Here is a 24,638-nt window from a genome sequence, read left to right as displayed (position 1 = left end):
AACCCTTGTGAGGAGTCTGGTTTAAGAGATGACATACAGGGCTCACTTGTGTTGATGAGACTCCAGGTAAGCACCCCGATTCCACAGTGCCACTAGATCTGTCATCTCTAGAGGTGGGGCCATCATGGAGAGGACGCTGACTGCCTGGGGCCCAGGAATTAATACACACTGTGTCTTAAGATGTTTCAACTCCTTGGGATCAGGCAGCTCAACAAAGTTGGGCTAGTAGCTCTAGGCTGTGCTGCACAGGGGCCAAACTTGACTAGTCTCAGCCTACTCTTCCAAACTACCTTTGCTTTCAAGAGACAGCTGTGAAGAGGGATACTTGGCCCCCAAGTTCTGATACCTGCTAAATTTGAGAGAGTCCCATTGGCAATCCAGAGTCCTAATCCTTAACTCAATGGGTCAGTGCTTGTCAGTTGCCAGAATCTGCCAGGCTATAGACTTTAACTTGTTACATGGCTATCTAGCGCTATGCAGGGTAGGCTGTGATCTCAGCTGCCTCAGAACACAGGGTTTGCGCCACAGCCTGTCACAGGCCACCTGTGAGGCCATTTCCACCTGTCTTCTCACACTCCAAAGAGACGTCAGGAGCAAGTCCCAAACCAGTCCAGTAACTGACAGACGTGGGAGCCTGGCTCTGCCAATATGTTCAGATTGCCATGCAGAACATTTGAATGAATACACCTCGGAATTGTGGAGGGGCACTACTGACAACGTAGGCCAGATTGTTTTAGGATCCTAAAAAAAAGCTGTGAGCCAGGTGGTGGCGCACACTTTTAATCCCAGCACTTGGGAGGCAGAGGCAGGTGGATCTCTGTGAGTTCAAGGCTAGCTTGGTCTACAGAGTGAGTTCCAGGACAGGACAGCCAGTGCTACACAGAGAAACCCTGTTTTGAACACCCCCACCCCCCAAAACAACAAAAACAAAATTGTGAGCAGATACTAGTTCTATGGCTTCAAGTGGGCCTAGGGGTATCACAGGTGTCTATATTTCCCCAAGGTGGCATGTAGTGCATTCTGGGCTTCTAGCCAGCATCGCCACCTTCTGTATCCCTCAGGGCAGGAGGAAACACAGGAGGCAACAGCAGAACCTGTCTGTTTATCATCTGTCCATCTGTGTGTGTGTGTGTGTATATATATATATATATATATTTATTTATTTGTGAAGGGCTAAAGGGGACTCTCATGTAAAAATCCAAAATACAATTTTATGAACAACCTGCAGGATCAGTCCAAGTGTGGCTGTGAAGGTCCAATGCAGACAGTAGACCTGGACTGTGTAAAGGCAGCAGGTATGCGGCCCTCGGGACCGTCCTCTTGACCTGAAGCACTGCCCAGGCTCACGCCCCATCTGTGTTCCACTGGGTTGGTAACTTGATCTAGGATGCCCTGGACTGCGACTGTCTTGTCTCCCTAGGACCAGCTATGTCCTAGCGGTAGGTTGGGAGTCAGCCACAAACCATCCTGACAACTCCTGGGACGTCTAGGAGACAGTGGGATCCTTGGCTTTGGGGGGTTCAGTGCCCGTCAGAAGAGAGATGGTGGGGTCATCCGTGTAGTCATCCCCCTCGGAGAAGTAAGAGCTTTCCCCCAGCTCAAAGAGCACAGGCAGTTCACTGTTCCCTGTGTCCACAGCGTCAGGGTCCAACAGGAACAGGGGTTGAGCCGTGTAGTGTACCAGCTGCTTCCCTGTAGGCATGGGTCAGGATGGTGGGGATCAGCAAGTTGGAAGTGAGGGTCGGGGTGGGACAGAAGCTTAGCTCACCTGAGTCAGGGTTACTGTTCTCTGCCTCAATAGGTTTGGGGGGCTCTTGGGGAGATAGGAGCTCCTGAATCTGTGGGACAAAGAACACACAATGAGAGTTGTTGATGGTCCCCTCTGCCCCCCACCCTGCCCGCCTACGCACGCTGGCCAGGCTGCTGTCCAGGTCAGGCAGGCTCATGTCGGGCATGGTCACCGAGGGGCTGAATAGCTGCAGGAGGAGGGAGGGAAGTCAGGGCTGGCTTGTGGGCAGGTTGGGTCAGGGTGGGTGGGGATGACCAGACTCACGTCCAGCAGTGCACTGGTGTCCACGCTGAAGCCGTGGCTTGTCAGCATGGTCTGCAGGTTGTCCAGGTTGGAGTCCATGGCATCCAAGTGATCACTGAGCTCGTTCCTGGCCCAGGGCAAGTGGGCAGGTGAACTAGTGCCCCAGGTTCCCGCTCCCCTTTGGTTGCAGCCCCCCAAGCAAGGTCCATCGGCGTAGCCAGCATGAGCTGGGGGACAATGTGTGTGGACTTCTGGGAGATGCCAGAAAGGGCAGTAGTAAGCTTGCCCTCCATAAATGCTGAGGGTGGGACATAGCATGGCCCATGGGCAGGACATCCTAGGAGGCTCTGGTAGTGACTAAGGCTGGGACAAGAGGGTGGTGGAGAAAAAGGACAAGGGGTGTTGGCTCTAGAATGGGCAGGAGGGCAGGCAGATATTTCAAGCTCAACAAAGTCTTGCCACTGCACCAGGAAGAGAGTAAGAGAGGAAACAGGACTGTGCTTTTAATGGGTAGACCTGTACTCCCTTAGATTAGAAGACCTTAGGCCAAGGACATACCTGAGGCTTGGGCAAGGCAATAAAAAGGGCTCTGTAGGTACCATGGGGCCTACCCTACCCTGACAGGAAGCTCATCATAGCAGTCTGTACTGGTGGCTGGGCCAGGCAGGAAGCGTGTCCCTATCACAGCTTTTGGCTTGTGCACAGGGGAGGCAGTGGAGATGCAGAGCCTGTGAGACCATCCCCTGGTGCTCTTCGCCTGGCAGGGCAAGTGCTATGCCCAGGTTGGGAACTGGTCCATGGCTGTGGGAGGGGCCCTGGCGGAGTCCTCCTCCCTCCCAAGTGGGGGCAGCGCTAACCCTGGCTGGACTCGGCCATGCAGAAAGGAAGAGGAGGGGCAGGGGAAGAGGCGGGCGACCCCAGACATCTGTGGAGCGCGAGCCAAACTGCAAGATACAAAGACAAGAGCCCCCCCATTGCAGGCGGGGGACGGGGGGATCTGTGCCCACCGTCCTCGCTCGCTCAGCCTTTGGGATGTGCCTGAGGGGTGGTCAAGGCTGGGCCCTGGCTCATCATTTCCTGTATCAGGTCTAGGGAGAATGACAGATCCAAAGATCCTGGGGCTTGCCACAAAAGAGGGTGATGCCAGTAGGGAGGGTGGCCCAGGAGGCAGGGGTATATCCCATTTCTAGTGATGTGGTTGGTCTCCCTCCCCAGCTTCAAGCTCACTCTGAGGTCTGAGGGAATAGATCCAACCCATCACTCCCAGCCAACAGCAGGGATTGTGCCTTGCTAAGACACAGATACCCTGTATTCAGCCTGAGGAATCTCATGCTGTGGGGGGCTTATAGGTTACAGGGAGGCAGGATGGGCATATCACTCACTTGTCTAGACAGGCTACGCTGAGGCACTTGTCAGGGGTAGAGGAGGGCAGGGGTGTGGGGGCATGGGCTCCGGTTGTATCCACAGAGGCTGTGTTTGAGGCAGCAGGGGTAGGCTCGCTCTCTCGAAGGATGGAGTCAATGAAGGCAGTTGGGGATAAAGGTGTATCCATGGAGGATGGGCGCCCAGGGCTTGCCTCCAGTACCCGAGGGCTCCGAGGTGGGCTGGGGGGCTCTTCCTTGACACGGATCAGGGTGCTGCTGGATAGGGGTCTGAACATGTTATACATAGGGAGACATGTTAGAAAGCGCCTAAGTTAGCTCCACCCACTTCCAACTTTGCCCAGGACCCTTAAAGGCTAGCCCACTAGCGTGACAGGAGGTATGAAGGTGACGAAGCCCAACCTCTCATCTATGCTCCTGCCTGGGGACGCCAAAGGGCTGGTAGGAGTCAGCTCAGTGATATCGGAGATAATGGGTCCAGAGTTGGTGACCGCATCAGAGGTGTAAAGGCTAGAGCTGCTGTAGGCTGGAGATGGAGCCTGCAATTAGAGACAAAGGCCACATGCAAGACATACCTGTGGTAGTTTGGGTCACCCTGCACCCACTAGGGAAGTCTCATGGAGTTTGATGCTTACTGAGTATGGGCCAGGACCATGGACATGTTCCAGGGAGTACTGTCGACCATACTTGGGCACAGAGTGTGCTGAGCTGCTATCGCTCAACATCAGAGGGCTGCAGGGAAGAGACAGGTTAACTGCCGACACAGACCTTGGTGGTGCCCAGGATATACAGCAAGCAGAGGACACAAGGTGCAGGGCCAGAGTGGACAGTGCAGGCATCCCCAGAGCCTCACATCTTTCTCTTCACCCCTAGGATCCGGTTCGACTGCACCAGTGAGATCAGGAACTGAATGAGCTGTGGGGCAGAGAGGATAACAGTCACCCTGGCCCAGTGATGGAGGGGACCCACCTACCACCAGTCCTGCCCACCTTGTTGACAACTTTTTGCTGCTGGGCATGCTTCTGCCGCAGGCTGGCCACCTCCCGCCACAGGGCCTCGTTCTCGCTGCAACACATTGCTGGGTCAATTGGGCCACATTTGAAGAGCCAGAGTCAGGCTGTTGACAGACTAGTGAGACAGGGCTGGACCAGGTGAGAGCTCATGGCACCACTGACTCCCCTGGCTGATACACTTCCAGGGGAGGACTCAGGTGTCAGCTGGGGAGGGAGGGCATGGACAGAGAGAGCCTCATGGTACACCTCAGGATTTCAGTCAAAAGAGGTCACAGGGACTTGTCACATACTGGCTAGACACGTAGGTCAGGACTTTGGGAAAGACCCCAAACTGCTGATTACCCTCGGTTTGGGGGTAAAAGGCAGCTGAGAACTGTGTGCCCTATACTGAGTAATAACAGAGGAGTGGGGCTGCTAGGAATAGAGAACAGGGAGGGGTCTGCTCCCAGGACTGTTCTGGTCTGCTCCTGCCAGCCCCAATTTTAAGGGAGACACATTGAAGGGGGGGAGTCTGTGAGCTCACATCCTGAAAAGGTGGCGCCCAGCAGGGGAATGAGAAGTGGGTGCAGCAGGGAGTTCCCAACCCTGTCCTGAGGGGGGGATGAACAGGCCAAGCAGTGTGTCACAAAAACAATGGAAGGCAGGTTGGGAAGGAGGAGGAAGCCTGAATGGTTCTGCAGGGTGGGACAGGATAGACCCAAAGCAACCTAGGCACCCTCCTGAGCCTTGGGACCTACTGCTTCATAGCCAGGAGCTTGGAGTCCATACACTCCTGTTTCCCCTTCATCAGCTGCACATCCGTCAACAGCCTGGTGACACTGTCCTGGCGTATTTTTATGTCTTCATTCTTCAAAGTGGACACCTAAGGATAAGGGCATACAAGAATCTGACGGGGCATCCAGGGAGTGGGGAGGGTCTGGTAAACACTGGGAAGGGGGGGCGGGGGCGGTGGGACACACGACAGAGATAGATGAGGGTACAGGCTATGTGTGCTTTCAGGCTAGTCTTGCAGCACCATCAAGATACTGCAGAGAGGTCTGAGGACAGGGAGGGGCTGTACTCAGGGTTGGTGACTCACACTGGTCACTTTCCTCTTGATGTTCTCAAGGAGTTGTTCCTGGCCACGCAGGAAACATGGATGCTGGAACTCGGTGTCATCCCTCTCAGGCTTGACCAGGCCGCCCTGCTCAATGTGGACTACTTTTCGGAAGCCATCTGTGCACATGGGGGTGGGTTAATTCTGCTTGAGGGTCAGGGAAGAGAACTCCAACAGCCTAGCCATGCTCTAGGGTAGACAAGGGGCCTCCTAAAAAACTGCAAGATTCTAGCTAGTGCCTATTTAGTCAAGTTAGTCATGGTTGGAAAAGACCTTGTCTTTCACAGCTTCCGCTCTTGCAAATGGAGGTGTAGCTACTGGGGTAGGGTCTCATACTCTTCCCTAGGGAACTCAGGCTTACACCCATGAGGATCCTTCCTTAGCCAACCCAGGCGTCCATCTCTCAGCAGCATGTCGGGTCTGTTTCTCAAACCCCCGGGAAGGACACATACCATCCCACAGAGGTACTTACACATGTTGAGCTGCCTCACAAAGCTGGCCATGTTGTTGTGCTTGAAGTACTTGGGCAGCACCTCCTTGGCAAACTGGCCCTGGTCAAACACGTGGAAGCTGTTCCCACTCTGTAAGGAGACATACAGGCAGGTCAAATATAAAAGCTGCCACCATATTTCCACCGTAGCCTGAAGCGCCTCTTCATGTGTGGTAGGCAGTACACATTCTCTCTTCATAGAGGAGGAGGTAAGTTCAATCTTAGGACTCCATAGTTGGCATCTAGGCTATGGAGCCCACCTCTGAACAGCGAGAATCATGTAGCCACAGACAGGTTCCTACTCCCTGGCAATTTTAGACTCATAAATCGCCCACAGCATTCTGTGCCATCTCTAGGGACTGACTAGCATTTAACTTTAATCAGCCAATTTTCTTTCTTTTTTATTTAACTTTATTTTATGTACATTGGTGGGAAGGTGTCAGATCCCCTGGAACTGGATCTTCAGACAGTTGTGAGCTGCCATGTGGGTGCTGGGAATTGAACCAGGTCCTCTAGAAGAGCAGTCAGTGCTCTTAACCACTGAGCCATCTCTCCAGCTCCCAAATTTTCTTTAAGAATAGCAAACACTAGCTTGGGCATGGTGGTGCGCTCCTTTAATCCCAGCACTCGGAGGCAGAGACAAGCAGATTTCTGAGTTTGAGGCCAGTTTGGTCTATAAATTGGGTTCTAGGACAGACAGGGTTACACAGAGAAACTCTGTCCCCCAAAACAAAACAAACAAATGAAAGAATAGCTAAGATGGAGATGGTTCAGTAGTTAAGATTGCTTATTATTTTTGCAGAGGACCTGGGTTTGTCAGCACCCACACTGTGACTCAGAACTGCTAGTAATTTCAAGTTTCAGGTGACTGATGTCCGTTTTTTCCCTCTGTGGGCTTGCATGCATGTGGTACATATATGTGTGTATATATACACACACACACATAGTCTCACACACACACACACACACACACACACACACACACACAGCTCTAGGAAGCCAAATTATGGCAGTCAAAGAAACAGGAATCGAAATTCTGCTGCTCTGGAAGATGGTCCTGCTCAGAACTCAGAAATACCACCTCCTGCCGGGCGGTGGTGGCGCACGCCTTTAATCCCAGCACTCGGGAGGCAGAGGCAGGCGGATCCCTGTGAGTTCGAGGCCAGCCTGGTCTACAAGAGCTAGTTCCAGGACAGGAACCAAAAGCTACAGAGAAACCCTGTCTCGAAAATCAAAAAAAAAAAAAAAAGAAATACCACCTCCATCTTTTTTTTTTTTAATTTATTTATATTTTCTGTATGAGAGTTCTGCATGCCAGAAGAAGCCATTAGATCCTATTATAGATGGTTGTGAGCCAGTATGTGGTTGCTGGGAATTGAACTCAGGTCCTCTGGAAGAGCAGCCAGTGCTCTTAATCGCTGAGCCATCTCTCCAGCCCCTCTCTTTTTGGTTTTTAAAGACAAGGTTTCTCTATGTAGTTTTGACTGTCCTGGAATACACTCTGTAGACCAGGCTGGCCTCGAACTCCTAAGTGCTGGGATTAAAGGGGTGTGCCACCACTGCTTGGCTTTTTAGTTTAAGGTGAGAACTCGAGACTGTTGAACACTGCATGGCTGCTCTTCTGTGCGGGTACTCTCCTGAACATAGTCCGGAACCACTAGGAGGGGCTGAAGGGCCGTGGCAACTCAGAGGCATTGGATATTGGAGTGGGGAGGCCCCACAGTGGGAAGGGGACAGCAGTAAATTGCTGGGGTGGGGAGCTTATAATACAGGCATGTAGAATACATCAAAAGGAGCCCAAGGTGTTGGATTAGCACTAGGGCAGAAACAGCAGGGCAGGTGGACATAGGAGAAAGAGAATGCAAAGCAGCAGTGAAAGCACTGGGAGGAAGAATGGTATCAGAGGAAGCAGTGGGCTCTTTACACAACACATCCAGTCTCCATTCTTCCCTTCAGCTTTGAAGCCAGTGGGAACAATGGCAGTGGGGATATGGCAAGAGCTAACTCAAGATTCTGGTGCTAGAGGACTCTCCAAGCAAGGCTGGTTTTGCTTGATCTAAGGCTGACTCAATCCAGAAACATAAAAAAGCATGTAGAAGAAGATTTTAAATGGCTGCTGAGACAATGTTGAACACAGTCTAGCCAGAAACCTTAAAAGGCGATGAATGAGGGATCACTAGGGACTCTGAAATATTCCTAGGACTCCAATGGCTATGCACACATTAGATCTGTTACTAGGGAAGACCTAGGAAGCCCATGAGTGCTCCCTCTGGCAGGAATGGGAAGTAGGCTATAAAGTTGGGTTGTTAACTTCTAGGCTACTTGTTAAAGATGGGAATCAACATACACACAGAGGCCTGAGGAAAGACTGGAGACTCACTGGCTCCAGTTGTTTAAGGAAATTTTAGCTCCATTTACCCAAGTAAGGCAACTGGACAAAGCGCAATGGCCACCAAGAACATAAGCATTGTATAATTAGTACAGGAAAGACACTAGACCTAACAAGGCACAATACAAAAGTGTCAGAGATACAGGGAGACTACTCTTCATAGCAGCTATCACATACTAATGCAAAGTCAGAAACAAAAAGCTATGGCTGGGACTGATAAGATGGCTGTGGATGTGTTTCTGCTGTTTGCAAAGTCCTTTCTTGGTCTTGAGTTCACAGCCGGATTATGAAATGACCATTATAAATCCTGTTTAGTTTTTTTTTTTTTTTTTTTTTGGTTTTTCGAGACAGGGTTTCTCTGTAGCTTTGGAACCTGTCCTGGAACTCCCTTTGTAGACCAGGCTGGTCTCGAACTCACAAAGATCCGCCTGCCTCTGCCTCCCGAGTGCTGGGATTAAAGGCATGCGCCACCACAGCCCGGCTTCCGTTTAGTTTTTTTTAAAAATCATTTAATTTAAATAGAAGTCACAACTTATAATAGGAAAAAAAAACAATTTATGTCCCTATGTTGGACTCATGAGAATAAGGATTCTAACTTAGCTATTTTACTTAAAATAGTATGGCCAAAGAACTGAAGAACCATACAGGAAGGACGAAGGTATAAGGATGATGTCCTACTAAATGGAAAATCTCAGTAAAACAATAAAAATGAAAAAGAAACACCTAGTAGATACTCTGGAATTGGAAAGCTAACTCAGGCTAAAAATTCACTTGTGGGCAGAGCAGTGGTGGTACACACCTTTAATTAACCCCAGTACTCAGGAGGCAGAGGCAGGTGAATCTTTGTGAGTTCAAGACCAGCCTACTCTACAGAGCCAGTTCCAAGATAGTCAAGGCTACCAAGGGAAACCCTATCTTAAACAAACAAACTTCACCTGGGGACTCAAGAAAGAGAACAGGGAAAACTGTGAGTCAACAAGCACAAACACAGGCCTACTGAGATTACAGTCTGCAGACAGAAAAAATGAGTGTGTGGTGGTTTGAATAAGAATTTCTTCTATAGGCTCATGTATTTGAATGCTTAGCACTGGGGAGTGACACTATTTTAAAGTAATGGAAGGTGTGGCCTTGTTGGAGAAAATGTGCCACCATGTTTCCTGCCTTGATGATAATAGACTAAGCCTCAGAAACCATAAGCAAGCCCCCCCCAAAATGTTTTCTCCTACATAGTTGCTGTGGGGGCTGGAGAGATGGCTGAGCAGTTAATAGCCCTGGCTGCTCTTCCAAAAGCCTGGGATTCAATTCCCAGCACTCACACGGCAGCTCACAACTGTCTGTAACTCCAGTTCCAGAGGATCTCACACAGACATACATGTAGGTGAAACACCAATGCACATAAAAACCTACACAGCAATAGAACAATGACTAGCAGAATGAATAGAAGTGAACAGAGCTGTGGAGTCCTGGGAGGCACCATCAGACCTACAATGCTTAATGGGAGGCTCAGAAGATGAGAATGGACAAATGAGTATATTTAGGAAAAATGATAAAGAACATACTAAATTTGACGTAATATCCAAAACACTAAATGAACTTCAAACAGGAAAAACTAAAAAGGAATCATAAACGGTCATTTCATAATCCAACCGTCAATTTCAAGACCAGGAAAAGGACTTGCAAGCAGCCAAGTCACAGCCACAACAGCACAGATGGTGGATGATCAGCTGCAGGATGAAGACAGACAATCAGGAATTCCTATCCCTGACGATGAAAGGGAAAGCACCACTTGTGGGCTGGGAGTGTGGAACTCTGGGGAAGTGCCTCCACTCCAGTGACACACACAAAGCTTGTTTAGATCACTTAATGACTCTGAAACTGTTCCACAGGCATCAACAAGCAAGAATAACCAATGAAACCACTAAAACTCATTGGGTCAGTAAGTACCTATGGCATGAACAGTCTACTCCTTATGTCACTGAGCCCCCAGAACAGATGCTGCACCCCAAAAGGTGTGGCTAAGTTGTGAGGACCCCTCTTCTCAGATGTGTCAAGGTTTAAGGGTACTACAAGAAGGACGTGTCTTTTCCAGCTGCAGGTTGATGAGATCACATGCCTGTTTGGACAGGTCCCCTACCTCACTCACAGTTCTCCCAGGTAGAAACTAGACCTAAGGCCAGAGCGAGTGGTTAGCTGGGAAGTACAGTAGTTACTGCACTGTTATGTGTCCTGAGCGTCTGTCTACAGGAGACATAACCCATAAGCAAAGCAAGCACTTGAGGTCAAACAAGTCAGAGATCTCAAGCCCCCCCCCCCCCCCCCGACAGTGCTGCCCAGATGGAAAAGGAAGCTGAGAAGAGCCCTTTGGGATCAGAACAAATGGAAGACTAACTCAAATCTGCTCTTGCTCAGTGAACCCACTGAAATACCGCAAGCAAAAGCAGCCCACTACTGGCCACACATTTAACTGGATCTGACTACCCAACAATCTGTTGTGTCTCAGGGCATTGTATAAATAACAGCAAAACCAGGCAGTAGTTGCTGGTGCTTTGATGCTGGAGGTGACAACTGTGAGGAAGTGAATGTCATCAAGGAGAAGCAGTCTTTCTGAAGAACTCACAAGCAAGTAAGATGACTCAGCCACCATCGACTCCCACAATACACTAGTAACAAAAAAATGCAAGACCTACAGAAACTGTGAAGTATGACTCACACATGGTGGACAAGGAGGAGCAGTAGAAACTGCCCAAGAAGGACAAGACAATAAATTTAGCAAAAAGTATAATGTCGTTGTAAACATGCTTAGGGGATGGAGAGATGGCTCAGCAGTTGCTGTTCTTGCAGAGGACAAGGATTCAGTTTCTAGCACCCAATAGAGCAGTATGCAAGGCTGTATCTCTAGTTCCAGGGAGCTGGCACTCTCTTCTGGCTTCCACAGGTACCAGGCATGCACGAGTGCCTTTTTATATATACAGGTAAAACTCATACACATACAGTAAGAATAGGTAAATATGCTCAGAGAAATAAGGAAATAACGTTTGAAGAAGCAAAGGAAGGACCATTAAACAGAGAATTACTAATGGGAAATATCCTAAGGGAAATTCTGGCTCAAACCCACCATGAAAAGATAATTAGTAAGCACAACAGTAGATCTGAGGGCAGGAAACTGATTTTTGTTTCTTTTTTGAAAATAGATGCCAGAAAACAGAGAAACAGGAGATAACGACAGGACTGGAAATTGCTTCCCCTGCCCCCTGAGACAGGGTTTCTCTGTGTAGCTCTGGTTGTCCTGGAAATTGCTCTGTAGACCAGGCTGGCCTCTGCCCCGAATTCTGGGATTAAAGGCGTGCACCACCACCGTGCAGCTAAAAGTTACTTTTGAAAAGAACCCCCACCTATAGCTTCTCCCAGCAGTGAGCTTATGGTACTACAGGCTGTTGACAGTACATGGACAGGCTTTGTTTGCCATTAGTAACTAAACAAACCAATATAAGGTATCTATATAGTATTTATGTCATAAAGTTACAAATTATTCAGAGATAATTTAAATGGCAAGGGAAAATGTGTGCCGGTTACATGAAAATACTACTCCAGGATACCAATAGAGGACTGTATTTAATATTTCATTTCCTTGAGCAACTGTAAAAGGCATTATTTTTGTTGTTTTGTTTTCAAGACAGCGTTTCTCTGGCCTCGAACTCAGAGATCCACTTGCTTCTGCCTCCTGAGAACTGGGATTAAAGGCATGTGCCACCAGGCCTGGTCCTTAAATATTCTAGAACCACCCCCAGCCCTGTCATATGTAATTAAAATAATAAACACACAGAACAAAAGCAACATATTACAAGTGGCAAAAGAGAAACAAGTCACACACATAAGGCGGCCCATCAGCATAAGAGACTGTCAACCGAAACCAACAGTTTTATGGGCATAGAAGGGTGCCTTTTCCTTTCTTCCTTCTCTCCTTCCTTTCTTCTTTCTTTTGGTTTTTCGGGCAGGGTTTCTCTGTGTAGTTCTGGTTGTTCTGGAAATTGTTCTGTAGACCAGTTTGGCCTCAAACTCAGAAATTTACCTGCCTCTATCTCCCCTCACTCCTGAGTGCTGGGATTAAAGAAATGTGTTATACAGACCTTGAAAGGACAATTCTCAATTTCATATGGCAAAAAAAGAAACACCAGAAGAGCTAAAACAATCTTGAGCAATAAAAGATCTGTAGTACAGCTTGAAATCAAGGATAAGATCTATATTTATCACACTGCACAAAACTCAAGTCCAAGTGGATCAAAGATCTCAACATAAAACCAGATACACTGAACCTGATAAAAGAAAATGTGGGGAATAGCCTTGAATTCATTGGTACAGGAGAGAACTTCCTGAACAGAACACCAATAACAAAGGCACCAAGATCAACAATTAATAAATGGGACTTCTTGATACTGAAAAGTTTATGTAAGGCAAAGGACACCATCAATAGGACAAAACAGAAGCCTACAGGATGGGAAAAGATTTTTCACCAACTCCACATGCAATATAGGGCTAATACCCCAAATATATGAAGGATTCAAGAAACTAGACATGAACAAACCAAACAATCTAATTAAAAAATGGGGTACAGATTTATTTATTTATTGGTTTTTTGAGACAGGGTTTCTCTGTGGTTTTGGAGCCTGTCCTGGAACTAGCTCTTGTAGACCAGGCTGGTCTCGAACTGGGGTACAGATTTAAACAGAGAGTTCGCAACAGAAGAATCTCAAACGGCCGAGAATCACTTAAAGAAATGTTCAAATCGGATGATGGTGGCGCACGCCTTTAATCCCAGCACTCGGGAGGCAGAGGCAGGCGGATCTCTGTGAGTTCGAGACCAGCCTGGTCTACACAGCTAGTTCCAGGACAGGCTCCAAAGCTACAGAGAAACCCTGTCTCGAAAAACAACAACAACAAAAATGTTCACCATCCTTAGCTATCAGGGAAATGCACACAAAACTACTTTTGAGATTCCATCTTACACCTGTCAGAATGGCCAAGTGACAGCTCATGCTGGCAAGGATGTGGGCAAAGGGAACACTCCTTCATTGCTGGTGAGAGTGAGAACTTTTACAGCTACTTTGGAAATCAATATGGCGGTCTCTCAGAAAATTGGGAATTGATCTCCCTCAAGACCCAGCTATATCACTCTTGGGCATATTCTCAAAGACCCTCCATCCTACCATGAGGACACTTGCTCAATTATGTTCATAGTGGCTTTCATATAGTAACAAAAACTGTAAACAACCTAGATGTCCCTCAACACAAGAATGGATAAATAAAATGTGGTATATTTACACAACGAAGTATTATTCAGCTGTTAGAAAAAAAAAACATCATGAAATTTGCAGGCAAATGGATGAAACTAGAAAGAAACTGAGCAAGGGCAACCCAGACCCAGAAAGACAAATGAGATATGTACTCACTTATACGCGGATATTAGCTATTATATAAAGGATAATCCCACTACACTCCACAGACCCAGAGAGTCTAAACAACAAGGAGGGCTTTATGGGGGACACACAGATTTCCCTGGCAAGGGGGAAATAGAATAGACTTTGAGGGTGGACTGAAGTGTGTGCGTACATGGCAACAGGAGAGGTCAGGCTGAGGAAGGAGGGAAGAAGGGGGAGGAATACAGGGAGAGACAACTGGAGTAGGGGAGCATTTAATGGTGATGTGGAAACCTAGAGCAGTGGAAACTTCCTAGAACCTATAAGGGTGACCCTAGAGAAGCCTCCTAGTCATGGAAGATATGGAGCCTGAACTATCTCCTGTAACCAGGCATGGCTCCCACTAGTGGGACGAGGACACTAACTCAGTCACAAGACCTTTGACCCATACCTGTCCTGCCTGTAAGATATGGCTCAAAGCATATGGGAGTGGCCAACCAATGCCTAGTCTAACTTGAGGCCCAAGCCATAAGAGAGAACACATGCCTGACTCTGCTAGGATGACCAGGAACCAGAAGCTGGATAGTTCAGAGACCTAAGGTAGAACCAAACATGACTGATCAAACAAACAAACAAATCAAAAGTCAATGAACTGATTCTTAATGATATTCTGCTATAATCATAGACAGGGCCTAGCCCAATTGTCATCAGAGAGGCTTTCTCCAGCAGTTGATGGGAGCAGATGCAGAGACCCACACCCAAACATTAGGTAGAGCTTGGGGAACCCTTTGGAAGAAGGGGAGGAAGGACTGTAGGAGTCAGAGGGGTTGAGGAGTGTTAGGTATCCTCTGTATACATGCTGTTGTTGTTTAGCTTGGGGTTTTTGTGGGACTCCTAACAGTGGGAACAGGGGCATCTCTGACTCTTTTGCCTGCTCTTGGAACCCCTTTCCTCCTACTGGTCCAGTCTTGTCCAGTCTCGATATGAGCATTTGTGCCTAACATTACTGCATTTTGTTATGCCGTCTGGTTGATATCACTGGAAGGCCTGCTCCTTTTTGAAGGGAAATGGAGGAGCAGTTGACCTGGGGGACAGAGTGAAGTGGTGGTGGGGAGTTGGGAGGAATGGAGAGAGGAGGCTGCAGTTGGGATGTACTGTATGAGAGAAGAATAAAAAGCAAAAAGCACAGATTAAAAAAAAAAAGGTTACAGAGCCAGGCAGATCTCTGAGTTTGAGGCCAGCCTGGTCTACAAAGTAAGTTCCAGGACAGCCAGAGATACAGAGAAACCCTGTCTCAAAAAACCAAACACACCCCCACACACCTTGGAAATTGCTAGAGGAGAACCAGGTGGTGCACTTCTGGATATGGAGGCATACATAGGTAAGGATGTTCTGAATGAGGAATCCAGTGACTCAGGAAATATGGTTAATAATCGACAAGTGGACCTCATGAAATTAAAAAGAAGTTATATACATCAAAGGAAATTGCCAAATGAGTAAAGCAACAGCCTACAGAACTGAAAAAAGTCTTTGCCAGCTGTCTGACAAATGAGTCTGTGAAATTACACAGCCAGACCATGTCTCGAAAAACCAACAAAGCAAATAAAACAAAAAGCCCCAATGAAAAAAGATACCACATACATGGTTACAAGACAGAGAAAGCAAGCTGGAACTAATCTAGAAACTGCTGGCTGGCTTTCATGTCTCAGAGAGCTATGAAGGCTGGTTGGATGCTACAATACTGACTTTCTGAGCAAGATTCATCCAATGGCACACTAGTGACATGACTATATAGGGGTAAGCAACCCTCTGAATCTGAGGCCTACTCCAGGGATTTATGCCTGATATTGGAAACCTGGTTAGAAGCCCATGGCTAGGGATTTTAGAGCCCCTGTTGAATCCACTACTGATGTTCGCAAATTGAACATGTCAAATTGCTTTCTAAATATTTATATTTAGACCCATAGATCAGTGCTGTTCTCAACTTTGGCTAAAGGAACTTCTTTTTGCAGCGGGCAGTAGTTAAGATGGACTCAAAACCACTCAAGGTGCTGAGAATAAGTAACTGTTCAGTGTTCAGTCCTAAATGGGCCATCTAAACCTCTCTATTCCACCTCCAGGCTCAGGGAACATCACTGAAAGAATGTGGGAGCTGGAGGACGGGGAGAAGTGCTGTAAACCCTGTCTTCTGCACACTACTAGGCCATGGCACCGATGAACCCGTGGCAGCTGTGCTGACCTGCAACCGACAGACTGCTAACATTCCAGTATGGATGGGAAGCACTTCAAAGATGGGGAGCTATTGGTAGTTAATGCCTGCTGGAGGAGGAGGAGAGTTATTTTTCTTTAGGAGTGTAGCCAATGGTAAGTTACCCATAATCCAACAAATAACTTCACACTCATGCACATGCAGGCCACACTAACTGAACTCAGTGGGTTATAATAGAAAAATAAATGAAAGAAAGAAAAGAAAATGCTGGGAAGAAGGGTTCCAGAAGGAACAGGAGGGAACAAGAGAGAAATAAGGAATAAAAAAAGAAAAAGGGAGATGCGTACAAGCCCTATCTCCTCAGAATATAACTATATATATGTAACTATATATATATATTTTAAACAGGCTGCTGCACATGCCATCAGACAATATGAGGTCATACTGGAGTAGAGTGAACCACTAATTTGAACAGATTAATGTTCTTACAAAAAGACAGCCAAATGAAGTTAGTCACACAGGGAGAATGTCAGGTTATGACAAAGACAGACTGGAGTCATGCAGCAATAAAAGAAGGAATAACCACAGAATAACAGCAACAACCACAAGCGGGAAAAAACAAGGAGGGTGCCCTCCCACAGGCTTTAGAGGAAGCAGAGTCTTGTGAGTGTCTCTGGACTATAATGTAAGTATTCTCTGGGTGGCATTTATCACTCACCCAAGACTCAAAGTATAGCTCATCTCCACCTGAGGATGGAGCTCTTACCAGCTCAAAGTGGCTGCCAAGGACTTTATTGTGTTTTCTGATAGTACTGAAAATATTTCAACAAAAAGAAAAAAAAGATTTGTGTGTGTGTGTAGACTCCTGAAGAGGTCAGAAGAGGATGTGAGATCCCCTGGAGTTGGGTACTGAGACTTGAACTTGGATACTCTGCAAGACCAGGAAGCATATAACTGCTGAGTCATCTCTCCAGTCTTGTCACAGTTCAATAATAATCCACTGTTCATGTGTAGATACCTAATTTACTTCTGTGTATTGACCCCGGATCTTGCGATCTCACAAACTATTCTGTAGAATCCTGCTATCCTTGAATAGTCATTAGTTCTACTTCTTCCTTTCCAATTTGTGTTTTTATTTGCTACACTGCACTGACTGGAACATACAATACACTGTTAGGCAGAAATGGCAAAGCAAAGAACTTCTCTTCTCTTCTAATCTTGGGAAAGCGGCCAGTCTTCACAATCAAGCACACACAATCAGCCACAGTATTTATACACATGCTTCTCTCTACTATGCTGAGGAATGTCCCTGCCACTCTGTTTGCTGAGTTTTCATCAAAAAGTGGGTGTTGAATTTTGTAATGTGCTTTTTGCTTGTTTTTTTCCCTTTTTTTTATGTTGACGTGGTATATATATTGACTGAGTTTAGTATATGGGACCATACTTGTGCTTCAAGCGTTATTCTGGTTTATGCTTTACTTTCTGATAAATTCTCAGTCAGTCTTACCCCTTGCTCTTCATGCAATTTCCCTTTCCTTCCCTCCACTCGGAAAAACAAGAGACTCGAGTATTCCAGGCTGGCTTCTAACATTCTATACAGTCAAGGATGACCTTCACCCTCTAATCCTGCCTCTGCCTCTTGTGCAGCTGTCTTCATGATCTGCAGGCAATTTCCAGTAGAGCAGATTGTCTCTTTCTCCACATTTAAATTCTATTTTCAATATTTACAATTTTTTTATGTATAGAAAGTTTTGCCTGAGTATATATATATATATGCGCACCACATGAGTGCCTGCATTCCTACAGCGGTTAGAAGAAAGTACGGAACTGGAACTACATACAGTTATGTGCGTGCTAGGAACGGAAGTCAGGACCTCAGAAAAAGCAACAAGTGTTCTTAACCACTGAGTTATTTCTCCAGTCCCTTTATTTTATTTTTTAAAAGATTCACCCCATGTGTATGGGTGTTTTACTACAATATATTTCTGTGTGTCTCAAGCCTGCCTGATGCCTGCAGCGGCCAGAAAGTGGTGCTGGATCTCCTGGAACTGGAGTTATTAGAATAATTAAAAACCACAATGTGTGTGCTGGAAATTAAACCCAGTTCTTCTGGAAGAGCAGCCAGTGCTGCCTTGTGTTTTACTGGCTCTCTTACCGGCTTAAAGCTCAGTGATTTGGATAAACTGGCCAATGTGCTTCAGGGACCCACGGTCTCAGCTGTTCCTGTGTTGGGATTATACATGTTCTCTGCTATACCCAGCATGTTTTATGTGGATACTACAGTTCTTCCTTTTTATTTGTATGGTGTTTGCCTGCATGCAGTTCCTATGGAGGCGAGAAGAGGTCATTAGGTCCTCTGGGACTGGAGTCACAAGAGACAGTTGTGAGACACCGTGTGGGTACTCTGTAAGAGCGGTACACTGCTCTCATTGGCTAGTAAACTGAAACACAGCTGTCAGTCAATGGCAAGTCTTATTTCCGGTCTATGATCTTATTTTCCAAAACACTGACAACTTGAAATGCACACAAAATCCTGTTCCTGCTAGAACAGGGGGTATCTAAGGAGGCCTGCAGGGGCTTCTGGACCCTGGAGCTCTTGTCTTCCGTACCCCCTTTACCTCCCAGGCAGAAAGAAATACACAGGTCACACACAGCACAGAGCTGATCAGATGACCTATCTCTGCTGGTTCCTTTCTCTGTGGAGAGGTGAGGAAGTCTCAGGTACAAAATAAATAATAATCTGATTATGAGCCAACAGTGCTGGTCACAACAAAAGTGGCTGGGGGGTCACTGCAAGGGAGCAGTGAAAAATGGAGGTGCAGGCTTGTAATCCTAGTTACTTGAGAGAGACAGAATTACAAATTCAAGTTCAGTCTTGTCAATTTAGTGAGACCCTGCTTTAAAAAAGCAAAAATATGGCTCAGCAAGTAAAGGCACTGGTTCCCAAGCCTGAAGAGCTGAGTTAGATCCCTGAAACCTACATGGTGGTGGGAGAGAACTGATTCCCTAAAGCTGTCATTCGACATCCACATGTACACTATGGGATGTGTGTTAGCGTGCATACGCACGCACACACGCACGCACGTGCATACACACACACACACACACACACACACACACACACACACACACACACTGCAGAGATGGCCCAGTAGGTAAAGGGCTTGCTGTGCAAGCATGAGGACCTAAAATTCGTCACTTTAGCTTCTAGGTGCTGGAGAAATGGTTCAGCAGTCGAGAACACTTGTTGATCTTGCAGAAAACCCAAGTTCAGTTCCTAATACACTTGGTGGCTAATAATCGCCTGCAATTCCAATTCCACAGGACCTTTTGACCTCTTCTGGCCTCTATAGTTAGTGCACTAACCCATACACATAAAATACCCATAAACATAAAATAAATATTTTTTTTGGAAGGGGGTCTTTTCTGTGTAGCCTTGCCTATCCTGGAACTCATTTTGTAGACCAGAACTCACAGAGATCCTCCTGAGTGCTGGGATTAAAGGCATGTACCACCATGCCCACCAATAAATCTTGGAGGGAAAAAGGGGTCAGGTGTGGTACACATCTTTAATCCCAGCACTCACGAGGCAGAGGCAAGAGTTTGAGTTTGAGGCCAGCCTGGTTTACATAGCGAGTTCCAAGACAGCTAGGGCTACACAGAAGGACCCTTTTTCAAAAAACACAAATGAGAAAAAGAGCTAGCATGTACATAAATGTGAGCATATATGATCCTAGCACTGAAGAGGGAGAGGCAGGAGGATTCCTGGAGTTTGTGGCCAGCTAGACTATCTCAATGAGTGAGCTTTAGCCAAGTGAAAAAAATCTGTCTCAGAAAGAAGGTGGAGGGGCTAGAGAGAAGAGTTGGTGGTTAGGAGAACTGACTCCTCTTTCAGAGGACCTGGTCTTGACTGCTAGTCCCTACATGGCAGCTCACAATCATCTGTAACTCCAGTTCCAAATCTGGCCTCTGCAGGAACACTATTTATACACACGGTATACAAAAACACATTCGGACACTTAGAAGGCAGAGGCAGGCAGATCTCTGTGAGCTTGAGGCCAGCCTGGTCTACAAAAGCTAGTTCCAGAAGAGATTCCAAAGCTACAGAGAAACCCTGTCTCAAAAAAACAAAACAAAAAACAAAACTACATTCAGGCAAAACACAAACATGCATAAAGTAAAATATGAATATTAAAAACAAAAAGACAAGAATCCCAGACAGACAAAGACAGGTAGTGAGCAATAGCTGGGCAACTATGAGTTTAGAGGGTTTTTTTAAATGTCTTTTAAAAGCTTTACATCATGATTTTTGTCTCAGTTTTCTACCTATAAAATGGAAATGTCACCTACTTGTACAGCTATGGACATAGAACAAATACACAAGAAACTTCACCCCTTCTGTGACTGAAGCGCTGGATGAGAGCAGCTGCGCAGGCTGCTTGACAGCTACCGCTGGAGGCACCAGAGCCTGCAGCACACATCATAACCTGCCCCTGGCATACGTGACCGCTGACGTTTCAGTCTGCTCCAGGTCTCTCAGGGTGGGGTCTCTTGGGGCTGTTCCTACTGTCTGTCTGAGAATGAACTTATCTGGTTGTCAGAGCTTAGGTAGCCCTGCCTGTCCTAGGAGTTCTGGATAGCAACCATGGCCAACAACTGTTTTAAAATGCTTCATGTGATCCCATGAAGAATACTGAGGTAAGATGGGTACCCTGTCCCTGCATTAGTGCATGGATTATGTCTCCAACAGTCTATCCTGGGACCCAGCTCCTCCACAGTGGCTGTTTGAGTATTGGTATTCAAGAGTCCTTGCTCAGTGGTTCTAGTTTCCTCAGTTACAGCACCCCCCCCCAAAGGCCTAACCCACAGTCATTCTCTTCTCAAAGAGAAGAGAACCACATCATTAGGCTGGGATTAGAGTGAGATCAGAGAGGTACCTAGCAACAAAATTCAAGCTTTTCATTATTAAGGGCAGGGATGTCTTAAAAGTGAGACTTTAGGCTGGGCAGTGATGGTGCAAACCTTTAATCCTAGCACTTTGGAGGCAAGGTAGGTGGATTTCTGTGAGTTTGAGGCCAGCCTGGTCTATAGAGCAAGTTCCCAGACAGTCAGGGCTACACAAAAACTCTGTCTTCAAAAACAAACAAACAAAAAAAAGTATTTTTTGGCACTGGCTGCTCTTCCAAAGGAACCTGGTTTAATTCCCAGTACCCACAAGACAGCTCATAATTGCCTATAACTCCAGTTTAAGGTGATCTGACATTTTTACACAGACATAGATACAGGCAAAATACCAATGTACAATAAATAAATCTTTAAAAAGACCCCACCCAGAGAGAGAGAGAGAGAGAGAGAGAGAGAGAGAGAGAGAGAGAGAGAGAGAGAGAAACATTATTACATCTTTGTACCTGAGTGCCTCCCTGAAGCTGAAGTCTGGACCCTGTCCTAGAACCTCAATATCCCTTGGCTCATCCTTCACCAGTCTTAGCACTTGTTTAGCACAAATCATGTGGTCCTTTCCCCAATTCTCAAGCTCCTCAGGTAGCTCCTGGGCTGGTATACCACAGTCAGCCTACATGGCAAGTGGGGCCCAGACTAGATCCTTCTAGATCTAGTAGGACAACAACTCTTGGGATGGTTAGCAGGTTAAAAACATGTTCAGGAGCTGAGGGGATGGTTAAGTGGGAAAAAAAAAAGCTTGCTGCACAAGTATGGGTGTCTAAGTTTGGATTTCCTAGTACCCATGCAAAACTGGGTGTGGCCGTGTGAGCCTGTATACCCAGCACTGGGTGAGGTGGAAAGAGAAGGATTGTTGAGGCTTGCTGACCAGCAAACTAACTGATAAAACGCAAGCTCCAGGTTCAGTGAGAGAAGCTGTCTTAAGGGAACGGGGCAGAAAATGTTAGATACACACACACACACACACACACACACACACACACACACACACACTCACTCATCTTCATCAAGAAGAAAATTAAACAAACCCAACAAAAACTACCAGCATCTGTACTCTCCTGAGCTAGACAAACTTATTTTTCATGTTTCTCTTCAATATTTATAAAAAGGACCAAACAAAATGATCTTATAAAATTGGAATCAAGCTGGATATAGACTCTGAGCTTTTTTTAGTCCCCCCATTTCAGAATGCACTGGGGCGGCTCCGCCAACAATCCTAGCAACAGTCTTACTTAGGGGACAGAGGAACCATAGCACAAAGGAGAAAAGGCAAGGACGAAAGGTGACTTCTATTACAGAGTTACTGTGCAGTCAAGGATTCTACCCTATGTGTTGCATCTCAGCGCACTAGAACTGGAGGGGCCTTTGGTATAAGGTAAAGAGAAGTCTACTGAGGAAGGACCACCCACATCCATGTTCCCATGCTCATATGGATCTTACAGGGATCCTAAATTTCCCCAAGGCTGTGCTGTCCTCTGGATCTGTCTGGGGAAATCCCTGGATCTCTTGAGGTCCCTGATCTGGTGAAGCACCTGCAACTGAATGAGGGCCAGGGCTGGGAGAGCAAACACCAGAGAGCTAGTGAAGGCAGTGACCTACTCTGTCTCCAAGCGGTAGAAATGAGAAGTCAGACCTAGGTAAGGCTCAATAAAGGATTTTTGGAATTAGACAGGCTTTCCCACGTATCTAGCCTCCCTGTTCCCTCCAGGAGGAGGATGTGTCTGCGAATGGTGAGAAAATTTATATGAAAGCCACTCAGAATAAGAGAGTGGACCCAAAGCCTCCAGAGCAGTGGGCCTGCAGGGAATGATGTTAGAAGCAACCAAGCCAGTGTAAGTGCCCCCACAGGACATGAGGGCATGGGCATGGCCAAAGAGTCAGATCCAAGAAGCTCTGCTGTCCCTGTCTGGCTCAAAGGTGTTCTTCTTCCACTTGTGTGCCAGAGCTTGGTTGTTATACTCATGAGAAAGCCAGCTCCCAGCTCCCACTGCCAGGTCCCACACCAGCTAGAGCTCACGGCTGCTACGGACAGACTACTCGCCCATTCCTCCCAACATGCCAACACGGCTCACAGGTGATGTGCAGTTGTGGCTGGAGGGAGGGTACAGGGCAGATCAGATCCATCTTCACACTGAGAGGCCCCCACCAGGACATCCTGTCCCAGAAGAAGGCTCACAGGCATGTCGCCCACCTCTGTACCAATCTATAAGCAGAAACAGCAGGGAGACTACCAGACAGGATGGATCTTCCTAATAGGATTAAGTTCAGACTATTCCGGAGATTATTTGGTATCCCAAGTGGACCTAGGTAAGGAAGCTCCCTTTCAGTCAAACAAAACAGAGGTAGAAAGCTGGGGAAAGACAGAAATGCGGGATCATTGTTTTTCTGCCCAGGAGTATGAGATCTAGGAGAGGTGGCTAACTGAAGACGGCCTTCAATCAAACATGCTGCTCCTTTCCAGGACCAGCGAGAGAGAAAGACCCACGGAGAGTCAGTGGGGGTAATCACAAAGACTTTCGAGTCTTCTCTTTATTCCCAAGCACTCTTTAGGCAGAGCAGAGTTTACACGAACAGGCAGTAGTGAGGGAGGCAGAAGCCTTGGCCTCCACCTTCCACCCAGGCTTTTCTCCATGCTTGCCAGCTTAAGAGACCAGTGCGCAGGAGGGAGTGCTCAGCAGAGCCTGAAAGGCCGCCAGATCTGGCTCGCAGGAGATCAAGGAGACAGCACCTAGATGTCTCCATCCCCCTTAAAGGCTCCTTCTGATCAGGAGGGTCTGTCTTTTGGCCATCATCTGTTAGTTCTGCGCTCTGCCCTCATAGCCAAGATCTGAACAGCCGATTCTACTTTCCAACTTGCCACAACTTGCAGCACATCTCTGTAAGCCCGAGTTGCTGGTCCAGCAGGGGCTGTGGTGTACACAGCCCGCTGCCAGGCAACAGAAGAGGGCTCGACGCAGCGCAACAAGGGCCGGGTAAAACTGCTCTGGCGTCTGCAGTCTAAGAATCACGGACTAGCATTCGCTAGGCCCTCCACTTACTCTGAAGGGTTGCCTACAAGCAGAAAGGCATACCGACTCTGGGAAGCTATTCATCTGTGAGTCAAAGAACCTGAATTGGAAGCCCCGACATTTTCGTCCCAGGGAAACTTAGGACTCTGGTTCCAGGCCTACTCTCCGCCAAGCGGCTCTGGGGGCGGGGCTCACTTCCTCCCCAGACAGCCGCGTTCTCCCTCCAGGATGCCCGAACCCAGGCAAGCACGGCCACCTGCAGGCCGCTTCTCCTAAATAGGTCCCTTCCCGGAACAGGACCGTCCTTTGAAGGCCACTCCAGCCTATGCCAGCTCCTACCGGGCTCCAGCAGATGAGCGCGTCGGTGTCCGGGTCGCTCACGAGGGTCCACAGCTTGGTTAGGAAGGCCGGGACGTTGCTGGGCCCCGCTGCACCGGGGCCCACGACCAGATCCATTTCGGACGAAGCTGGCTGAGGCTGGGATGGCGTTCTAGAAGAGTGGCTGAGAGCTGAGCTAGTGTCGTCGCTGTCCCTGCTGTCCGGGCCGCTCCGCCGCCCGCTGCGCACACACAGCAAGGCCTCGCATGGCCGCAGCCATCTTGCGACCGGCGCGCTCTCGCCAGGGCCGGTCCTGTATCCCGTGGTG

At 47.5% G+C, this 24,638-nt stretch overlaps 1 protein-coding gene across 4 annotated transcripts; it reads right to left on the bottom strand.

The window, feature by feature from the left end:
• Nucleotides 1–764: 764 nt before the first annotated feature.
• Hsf1 (heat shock transcription factor 1) lies at nucleotides 765–24,638 on the bottom strand. Of its 4 annotated transcripts, XM_075959657.1 has the most exons (14): nucleotides 24,332–24,638; nucleotides 5,996–6,104; nucleotides 5,506–5,642; nucleotides 5,165–5,289; nucleotides 4,404–4,479; nucleotides 4,268–4,329; nucleotides 4,050–4,146; nucleotides 3,817–3,953; nucleotides 3,415–3,684; nucleotides 2,890–2,976; nucleotides 2,054–2,159; nucleotides 1,911–1,976; nucleotides 1,769–1,838; nucleotides 1,129–1,692 (listed from the first exon to the last, which is right to left on the bottom strand). In XM_075959657.1, exons 1-14 carry the CDS (start codon nucleotides 24,446–24,448, stop codon nucleotides 1,487–1,489), a joined length of 1,665 nt encoding a protein of 554 aa, XP_075815772.1. In that variant the 5' UTR covers nucleotides 24,449–24,638; the 3' UTR covers nucleotides 1,129–1,486. The 4 variants fall into 4 exon arrangements, with proteins under 4 accessions (XP_075815770.1, XP_075815772.1, XP_075815769.1 ...); XM_075959655.1 differs by lacking the exon at nucleotides 2,890–2,976 and having other exon boundaries at nucleotides 765–1,692; nucleotides 24,332–24,628; XM_075959654.1 differs by lacking the exon at nucleotides 1,911–1,976 and having other exon boundaries at nucleotides 24,332–24,628.

The sequence above is a fragment of the Microtus pennsylvanicus genome, chromosome 2 (assembly GCF_037038515.1).
Source record: "Microtus pennsylvanicus isolate mMicPen1 chromosome 2, mMicPen1.hap1, whole genome shotgun sequence".
In the NCBI taxonomy this organism is placed as follows: domain Eukaryota; kingdom Metazoa; phylum Chordata; class Mammalia; order Rodentia; family Cricetidae; genus Microtus; species Microtus pennsylvanicus.
The sequence above is the reverse complement of the archived record's forward strand: the minus strand, read 5'-3'. Positions and strand labels throughout refer to the sequence as shown.

Bases quoted from the DNA above. Each gene is read 5' to 3' on its own strand.
- Hsf1 (XM_075959657.1), bottom strand. From the start codon at position 24,448: ATGGATCTGGTCGTGGGCCCCGGTGCAGCGGGGCCCAGCAACGTCCCG. The intron at 5,643-5,995 runs GTAAGTACCTCT...CCATGTGCACAG, and splicing joins TGTGAGGCAGCTCAACATGT to ATGGCTTCCGAAAAGTAGTC. The intron at 5,290-5,505 runs GTGAGTCACCAA...CCTTATCCTTAG, and splicing joins TCAAGAGGAAAGTGACCAGT to GTGTCCACTTTGAAGAATGA.